Raw genomic sequence first — 9030 nt, forward strand, 5'->3', positions numbered from 1 at the left:
GTCTTTGAGAGGAGGCTGAGGTCCCCCATGAGCAAAGTAGGATAGGGTTCTGGCCTGCAGAGGTGTGAGAAGTCAGGTAAAGGTGTCCTCATTTACACTCAGGTGGTGGCACCTGGGCCTTAGGTGTCTGCTCCATCAGCTTAGGTGTGAGCTCTTTAAGGGTCACTGTCTTCTGGCTTCCTCCATGCCCAAACACTGTTGATCAGCCAACTCTGGCCTGGCTTTGCCAAGAACCCTTGTGCCTAGGATGGCGAGGAGAAATGCCCAAGAAGCCGGGCAGGCAACGTAAAGGAGGGCAGGGGCAATGGTGGGGCCCATGGGGAGGCAGAGGGTGTAAGTTCCACTTAAAAAGGGGGAAGCTGCCAAGCCACCTGTGGCCCTATGAGAGGTGCTAGATTTTCCCAATTTTTCTCCTAAGGAAAGAGAAGTCCAGATTTTCATGTAAAATCTAATTTTCAAATGTTAAAGTTGGCGACTGTGGATTATTGTCCTGTTGCATGTTGGGATCCATTCTTCTCCTGGCTATGTCCTGCGAGGGTGACTCTTGTGGGCAACACCCTCCCCCTCCCTCCTCCTCCCCACTCTCTTGCCCTCTAGATTCCAGGTGGGTTTGGCCAGTGGGCAGAATAGATAGATCAGAGATTGAAAATTGGGAGGTCAGGATATTTAACGCCCTTGTTGCAAGCCAAAGAGACTCTCCCCCCACCCTCTGAACCTCCATCTACCCACATACTGGGGCCATTGTTTTGGCAGTGATCACATTCCTCTGTGTACTGCCACAGCTCCTACACGGTGGTGGCCTCTCTCCCAGGCTATAGCTCTTGTGGTCTGGTGACCCCTCTGTCCCTCTGTCTAGGGGAGTACTGGTTCCCTGCTGCTTGTCTCTGAGTGTCTCACCATCCTTTGTTGGTTCTCTTCATCCTGTCCACGTAAATGCCTGTGTAAATAGTCCCTTCATTCTGAGCTCTCCTCAGTTAACCCTTTTGAATATGCCCTCCCTTTCCTGCTGGGAACCACCAACATATCAGCTAATTCAATTAAAAAACAACACTGTGAGGTCCAGGCACACCTGGATCTGCAGTGTGAATCCTGTCAGAGGAAGCCCAGCTCACAACCCCTGCCGTGTGCTCCAAGCACTGCACCTGGGCAGCAGGCAGAAGCAGAAATCACTACGCAGACCAATGCAGTGTTGGGGTCAACAGGTACACCATGGCCTTGTGTGGAAACCGAAGAGTCAGTCCAAAGAAGGAGAAAGCCTTGAGGTGTGTACAACCAGTTTAATGACTGATGAAACCATAGGGACGCCAAACTATGGAGCACCAGGGACACAGAGGCACGAAGCCTTGGGGGGAAACACTACAGCATTATCGTGGGGAAAACGGGATCACCTAATGTTGATACTGGGGAAGAGGAGGTCCACTGGCAGCTCAGAACTATGACATTCCTCGGGGGAACATGAATCCACCCCCAAAGCAGGAGCAAGCCAGCCGCCTTCACTCCCGAACATAAATCCTCGTGCAGACCACATCATCGGCGCCGAACGTCTGCAGGAAAGGAAAACCAATCAGTGCAGATGTCTGTGCAAAAATGTTTAAAGCAGATCGCTAATAAGGCCACTTACTGCCCTGTTAAAAACTCTGTAGCAGACATTCAATTTCCTGTGCGGTGTGCTCATGCTCAGCCCTGAGGGGTTTTTTTTCCCTTTCTTTCTTTTTTTTTTTTTTTTTTCTCCCTTACACTCTGTATTGGCAGAGAGGCAACAGGGGTATAGAATTATGGTGTATGCAATTTTCCACTGCTTCTGAAACTTGGGAATGCTGACATAAAAAAAATGCAAGTTTCCTGGCTTTGGTTTTTTAAATTAAACTGAAGTGGGTGGTGGGGAGTATGCCATATTGGACATTTCTGAAGTGGTTCTGTCTCTTTTCAAGTGACTTCAAGAGCGCAAGGGGCTTGGGCAGCTGGAGCCCTGGGGTTCACCACTGACCAGCCAGGTGGGATAGCTTCAGGGAGGGTGTAGAAGTACCTTCCAGGAAGCAACTGTCCAGCCTGGGAGACGCCTGAGATGTTGTATAAGTAATACTCAGGTTACCTGCAAGCTAGAAACATGGTCTCAACTGCAAAAGCACAGTGTCATCGGCATCCAGACCCAGCTCTGCAACTCACAGCTGGGTGAGCTGGGGCACTGCTCTGGTCTCTTGGACAGTTTGGGGGTGGAGGGGGGAGGGAGTTGAGGGGAGGGGTGCAATTGAACAAGATCCCACAGTTCTTTCCAGCTACTATTCTGTGACTGTTTGTTTGTGTGCTGTGGGGAGGACACAAATCATTCCACGAATGGAAGAGCACGGTTTTCTTCTGGCCTCTGAAATGATATCACTGTAAGTAAGCTGTCTCAACTCTTCCAAAAACTAGAAATTACTCATAGGCCTGCTCTCCTAGGTCTCTCACAGGCAATTGGAACAGAGAAAGCAATATGTATGTTAAAAAAAACACAAAATTTAAAAACAAACAAACAAACAATTTCCTCACTCTGTAGACTGACGTAGATATGTTTGTTTGCAGACGTACATTTTTCTGTGGGAGGGTCCCTATCTTTCAGATTGTCAAAGGGGCCTGAGGTTAAAAGCCCTGAACTAAGAGCTTGAATATACTTGGATCTTCCCCTGGGTCCCTCAGTTGACCATGAGATGCTCTCAGAGAACATGAGCTGGGACGTTATTCAAACATGTGTGTTTCAGGGAAATACTAGTCATTAGTGATTATGAAGGAAGCAAATGCTCATCACCAGCCTCTTTTCTAAGTAGGGAACTTCTCATCACACCGGCACAGCTGTACCTGCTCTGGACACCTTCTCTGTCCTATTCCCTTTCCTCATTAGTGACGAATGCAGACGATGCTGGGTGCTGGGGCAGGGTGAAGCGGGGGTTCCCATGGAAATTCACCTCTCAGATGTCCAGACCACTCAGAACCTTGTCAGTTTTCTGAAACTCTTCCAGCTCTGTGGCCATGGAGTGTTACGTGGAAGGCCAGAGTTTGGGGATTGGACTCTATACCTGTGCTGGAATGACTGACACCTCCCCCAGGCCAACAAATGGCTTCACGAAACAATAAGAAATCACTACATTTCCAATCACATTTGAAATGTCCTTCTCAGCCTGCAAACTATGCTCAGAAGTTCCTGAAAGAAACTCTCTGTATAATGTACCCGAGTGGTTTAAGGGACTACACTCAATTTTCAAAAGAAGGCAATTTACAGCCTGGGGGTGCTGGGAGAGTTATTTAAGTTAACTAGAATAAATTTCCTCTTGTTATACAGAGGCAGCATCTCATCTCCCTACATTTGGATTTATTAATGATAATAACCCTTGGAACAAAAGCCCACATTTTAGATCCCAAATGCCAAGAATTAATCCTCCCTTTGAGGCTCGTATGTATGTCTGCCGAGCCAGGGAAGGATGCACGGGTGGAGCTGTAGTGGGCAATTTGGAAGTGGTGGAGTTCTCCTAGCAGAATTGAGCCCATGCGCTGGCTGCTCAGATACTACTGAGATTAATAAAATCACACTTTCTCACGGACCACACGGAGCCTACTTAACCCTTAGCTACACTCAAGAACTCTAAAATCATCTCCCTATTTTCTATCCCTGGTACCAGTGAACCATATGTGACTTTTCCTCCTAAATTTCCACGTCTCAGCCTCAAATTGCTCCCCCAACCCCATCAACTATTCCTGCCCTTGAAACAACATTAACCAGATTGCAAATGAAGCCAGTCCTTTCTCATGAAAGAAAGTATGTGAAATCATCTCAGGGAAGGACAAGAGGAGAGAGCGAGTGAGATCAAGCAGCCTCCGTTAAAGTAATAGAGACAGCTCAATTTAGGGTCTTCTTGCAGAATAAACATGTAATTTCAGGGCTGAGAGAGACCTCAGGGATCAAACTTTAGCCCAACTCCTCATTTTACAGCTCGGGGAGGGAAGGGCCATGCCCAGGTCACACAGCAAGTCCTGTCCTAGCATTCCTTGCCACCTCCTTTGCCGACCTTTCAGGGTGACACTTACTAGGATGGGGCAGGCAGGCAGTCTTTGAGTGGAAATGTTAACAACAGGCCTGATGGAGAACAAAGGATATCATTTCCTGGTTACCCACAACAGCGTTCCCCTTTTCTAGTGGGGGCGTTGTGGGGATGGGGAAGGGTATTACAAGGAAAGCTTGGTCTGTTCTGAAACACAAAGGGAGAGTGGCAGGGAGGTGTCCTTTCCTCTGTCTTCTTTGCCCCCGTACCTAAATAAAGGGGGAGGAGGTGTGTGATTAAACTACAGGGGTTTCTAACTTGGCCTCACCAGGTATATTTTGTGTGGCCAGGGATGTTTAAAATGTTTCAATCTGATTACCTTTAAGGTAGAGCCCACCCTCTTCAGTTCCAAAGGCCCCACCCTCCACATTGTGTTAACACTGTGACTGCCCCAAATTAGCATCACTGTACTTGTCTGGCTCCCGAAGGCCATTGGAGTTTATAGATCCGGGGGTAAAAATGTTCTTTAAGGCTCTCAGTGCAGGCATACTAAAATTTCTGAAATCTTTCCCAGGCAGCAAAATGGGGAATGAGGAGGGGCGGGGGGGGGAGGGGGTGGGGGGAATCCCGTCTGCAGAGTGAACCCTGGGACATCCCAGAGCCCAAGCATTCTGAGCCCGGCTGGAGGGGAGGCCAGCTTAAGCTAAGTCAGCAAGTCATCACAGGGATGCATGGGTTTGTATAGAGGCCGGCAAGGCAGCCCGTCTCTAGCCCCTGCTCTGCCCTCTGAGCCACTCCTCTCTCCTGCCAACCATCTAACAATGATTTCCTCTGACCTAAACTGTCATCTCAAGCTTCCTGCTCACATTTTAACCCAGGGCAAAGAGTGTCTCTCCCTGATTGGATGAGTGAAGGTGATGATCGTGGGGCCCGCCACAGGCAACATCTGGAGAACTGCAGGCTTGTTTCAGGGTCAAGGGGCCTCACTCACCAGGATGAGCTCGTCGTTGGCCAGCTCGCGGGTCCAGTAGGTTTTGGGGCCGTCCCCCTCAAGGAGAGTTTGTGTGCAGTGGATCTTGTTCTCATTCTCCCAAGTGGCTAAACTCTGCGGGCAGGAAGACCATTAGTGACATTAATTACACTCTTGGCAGCGGGAGCAGAGACAACAATGAGCATTGGAGAATAATTGCTGTGCAGAGAAGCAACACATGGTCCCTGTCAGCAGGGCACAGAACCTTCTGTGCTGTGCCGTATCAAGCCCAAATTCAGAGGGCTGACTGCGGATTTTATGGGGTATAAATATACCTTGTATTACACAAGTACACACACACACTCACTGAAGCAGCAAAGCCTCAGGCACACTTTACATCTCCAGGAATAAAATTGAGGGCACGCAATGATTCATTTATGTCAAAATGGACGACCCCTTCAAGCAATTTTGCTATTCAAGGCAGGAAGCTTCTCATATCAGAAGTATAAAATTTTAGAATGGTAAAGACACCGTATTTGTAACCACATCTGTAGTCAGCAGATCAGGAGCTCTGCTCCTTGCATGGATTTGGGGATAATGCCTTCCTTTCTGTTTGCACTCATCAGACGCAGCACACAGCCTGCTCTGATAAACCTGAGTGTCTCTGGCTCTGAGGATAAAAACACAGCCACTTTCCAGGTTACATGTCTCTAGAAAAAAATTTTTTTAAGTCTGAAGGGTCTCCATGCTGTTGTAGGTGGGAGGCAAAAGGAGGGATTCCCTGCAGTTTTCCCCAGCGTCTGCACAAAGCAAAATGCTGTACAGCTGGGTTCTGAGGCTGTACTGAATGTGCACATACTTGCTTTTTAACTAACACATGGGACACATTCACTAGGCAGGGCAGGGATAAAGCCCCACTCTCCAGGCTGTCGTGTGAACCTTAGATTTTTCTTTTTTAACCAGAATTACTGTCTCTGGCAGTAGTCACCATTGGATGTCCCCAAATTGAGTCCTGCCTATCGCCAGGGCTTCTACCTTAGACTCCCAGACCTTCCCTCTAAGCTGTCCTGCTCTTTTGTTTTTACAAACGGTGCAGTGGCTGGGGCTCCAATCCTGCCAGCTCCAAGCCCGGACATCATTTTCAGGCTGTGCTAACTCTGGGGGCCAAATATTGCTTTGTGGGACAGCGTGCTCCTGGGGGTCTGTGACTCTGTGTCCTCCCAAACCCCACGCCCAGAGAGTCCCACTCTAGATCAGACAGGCACCACTCAGGAAAGGTGAAAAACAATTTCTCACTCTCTCGAATGTTATTCGTTCTTTTTTTAAACCTTGGGGAGAGGAGGGAGACATTTTGTCACTTTTTAACTAAGTGGTAGGAGCAGCGAATTGTTTTTCCATCTGTCCTCAAAATCCATGAGGAGCCAACCCTCCATTCTATTCCAGAGACCAACCAAATGCAAGTTTTGCCCATCCACAAAAGGAATTTACAACCCCTTGCTTCAGTCCACCCGTTCATCTACCCTGGGATCGATATACGAAGAAATACAGAATTCTTGCCCTTGAGGACTAAGAGAGAGCCCTTAGTCCATTTTCCAGGCAGAATCTGCTTTGCTTTTGGAAAGATTCCGTCGTTTCCTTTAAGAAACCAAACTGAGGGCGGGCGGGAGAGGTCCCGGGGCCATCGAGACTGCTGAAACTGGATCCATAGCATTCTCAGGGCGCCCAGGGACCCGGGAGGGCGGGACGCGAGAGCTACCGCTCCACCTGCGGCAGGAAACGTGGCAGCCTCGCGGCCAGGGAAACCTGGCGGCCCTGAAACCTCCTCCTCCGCCGCCTCCTGCGCTCGCGCTGAGGATCGCAGCAAAACGCTGCGGAAGGCCCTGCAAGGAACGCGGTGCAACCCAGAGCCCGCGCTTTAGGCGCGGCTGTTAGCACCTCGGGAGGCGACTTAGGGATGAGGTTGGGGAGGGGTTGGGGTAGGCCTTTCTCTTGAGCCCAGGGCAACGCGGCGCACAGATCCTCTCTGCAAACAGCCGGTGCACACGCCCCGCAAGGAAAGGGCGCCACAGGCTGCAAAAGGAGCCGGGGGTTCGTCTGGCTGCAGCGGTTCACGGGTGGGGAGCGGGGACGCGGGAACGCTGCCCAGACTCTGGGGCCTCACCCTGCACTTGCGTCCGTCCACTGTCTCCTCCTCAAAGCCTTCTCCGACCTTGAAGTTGATCTCAGTCGTGCGCACCGTGGTGGATGTCTTGATGTAGAACTGATCCCCGTCCTGGCGGATCTCCACGTGCGGCTTGGACGCAGCCGCCACGGCCACTTTCCTCAGCATGGCGTTCACACCTGCGCCGGGAAGAATGGGCGCGACTCACGGGGCCTCGCCACCCGCCAGTCGTCCCAGGACTGGCCCGGCACTTCTCAAACCTTCTGACTATATATAGATGGGAGCCTTAAAACTGATTCATTCCTCTCCCTGCCCTCGCCCTGATTTTTTTTTTTTTTCCGAGTGAGCAACTGAGGCTCAGAGAGGGTAAGCGACCTCCCTTGAGTAGTACAGTGTATTTCGTGGTAGGGCCTGGTCTCAAACTGAGTCCCCAATTTTAAAGTCCCTGACCCACCTAGGGCTTCAGTAATAACCTCTCCTCGAGATTATCTAGCACGAGATAAAGGCCGAACCGTCGGGGAAAGCGCCAAGCATCCAGCAAACGCTCTCTGGATGCGCGGATCCCGGGCTCTACTCGCCACTTCTAGATGGGGTGAGCCTTGGAATTCGCCCCAATCTATCGCACCGGGGACTCCCTCTTGCCTGGTGTTGGTCCCTAAAGCCCACCCTCTGTGGGTCGGGGGCGCCGCCGGCTGCTGCTCCCCGTCGGGGCACGCCGTCCGCGCCAGCTTACCCAGCGCCTTGAGCAGCTCGTCGAAATTCTCGCTGCTGCGCATCTTCCAGGTGCCGGCGAAATTGGGCATCTTGGCAGTGGTGGCGGCGGCGGGAAGGGGGCGGCAGGCACGGACAGTTGCGGCGCAGCGGGCACACTCCAAGCTGCAAGGCGGAGACTGCGGCTCTGCGCCCAGCCCCACGCGCCTTGAGTCTCCGGGAGAGCGCCCCCAACCCCCGCGCTGCTCCAAGCACCGCCCCGCCAGCCCCGCCCCCGCCCCCCGCGGCCCCTACCCTGCGCGAGCCCAGCTCCCGGCCCTACCGTGCCCCACTCTGCCCCTTGGCGTTCCAGTCTCCAGTGGTGCAGGCTTGGCGCCAGCTCTCCTACAACTCTGGGTGGGGGGGTGGGGGGCGCCTCTGCCACCCCTAGGCTACTCACATCCTTCTTTAAAGTGGGTGGTGGGAGAGGGTTAGCTGAAACAAGGTTGGCCAAGAGGGGGAAATTGTTGAAGCTAGGCGGTGGGGACTTGGGAAAATCATTATACCATTCTCTCTACTTTTGCATTTGTTTGAGAATATACATAATATAAAGTTAAAATTAAGTGGGGAGTGGGTCCACCAGGGGATGAGAGCCTTTCCCCACTCCCAGTCGCCTCCACTCCCAGTCCGGGATCCTATTCCGCGCCCCTCCCACCCCCCCAACCCCCCAACCCCCCAACTTCCGTAACACCACCACCACCACCACCACCACAAACAGGACCATGGGAGCAAGTGGCGGAAAAACCTCAAACCACTCCAGCACCGTCTGGGCGCTGCTGCGCAGAACCCAGAATCGCGCGAGATTGTGGGTCCTCCACGTTGGTAGGGCGGGAGGGAGCCCAGGCTGCTGCACCCTTGTGGGTAGCTCAGACATACTGCGGTTCGAGAGGGGTGGACTGAATAAGCTCCAGAACCCTGGGTAGGAGCGGCCTGTTTTGCAGAAAAGTGAGGCTTTGTACTCGCAGGCAGGCTGGGAGGGCCAAGTGGAGGAAGTCTTCTCTCTTCTCCCTTTGATCCCAAATATGCACCATACCTAAAGCCCCCTCAGTGTGTCCTCTACGGAAGTACAAGAGTACAGACACTTCACCGCAGCTCTTCGAGCTGTCCACAGCAGACCCTAAAATTCCCTTCCAGTC

The 9030-nt window shown here is 51.9% G+C and overlaps 1 protein-coding gene across 1 annotated transcript; it reads right to left on the bottom strand.

Annotated features, from left to right (window-relative positions):
• Window positions 1–1292: 1292 nt before the first annotated feature.
• Window positions 1293–7993, bottom strand: CRABP1 (cellular retinoic acid binding protein 1). Its single transcript, XM_068537358.1, has 4 exons — window positions 7878–7993; window positions 7145–7323; window positions 5005–5118; window positions 1293–1544 (listed from the first exon to the last, which is right to left on the bottom strand). The coding sequence occupies exons 1-4, from the start codon at window positions 7945–7947 to the stop codon at window positions 1494–1496; spliced, it is 414 nt and encodes a 137-aa protein (XP_068393459.1). The 5' UTR covers window positions 7948–7993; the 3' UTR covers window positions 1293–1493.
• Window positions 7994–9030: the final 1037 nt, after the last annotated feature.

This window comes from Eschrichtius robustus, chromosome 1 (assembly GCF_028021215.1).
Source record: "Eschrichtius robustus isolate mEscRob2 chromosome 1, mEscRob2.pri, whole genome shotgun sequence".
NCBI classification, from domain to species: domain Eukaryota; kingdom Metazoa; phylum Chordata; class Mammalia; order Artiodactyla; family Eschrichtiidae; genus Eschrichtius; species Eschrichtius robustus.

Bases quoted from the DNA above. Each gene is read 5' to 3' on its own strand.
- CRABP1 (XM_068537358.1), bottom strand. From the start codon at position 7,947: ATGCCCAATTTCGCCGGCACCTGGAAGATGCGCAGCAGCGAGAATTTC. The intron at 7,324-7,877 runs GTAAGCTGGCGC...TTCCCGGCGCAG, and splicing joins CGAGCTGCTCAAGGCGCTGG to GTGTGAACGCCATGCTGAGG. The intron at 1,545-5,004 runs GTGAGTGAGGCC...CCTTTCCTGCAG, and splicing joins CCAACGACGAGCTCATCCTG to ACGTTCGGCGCCGATGATGT.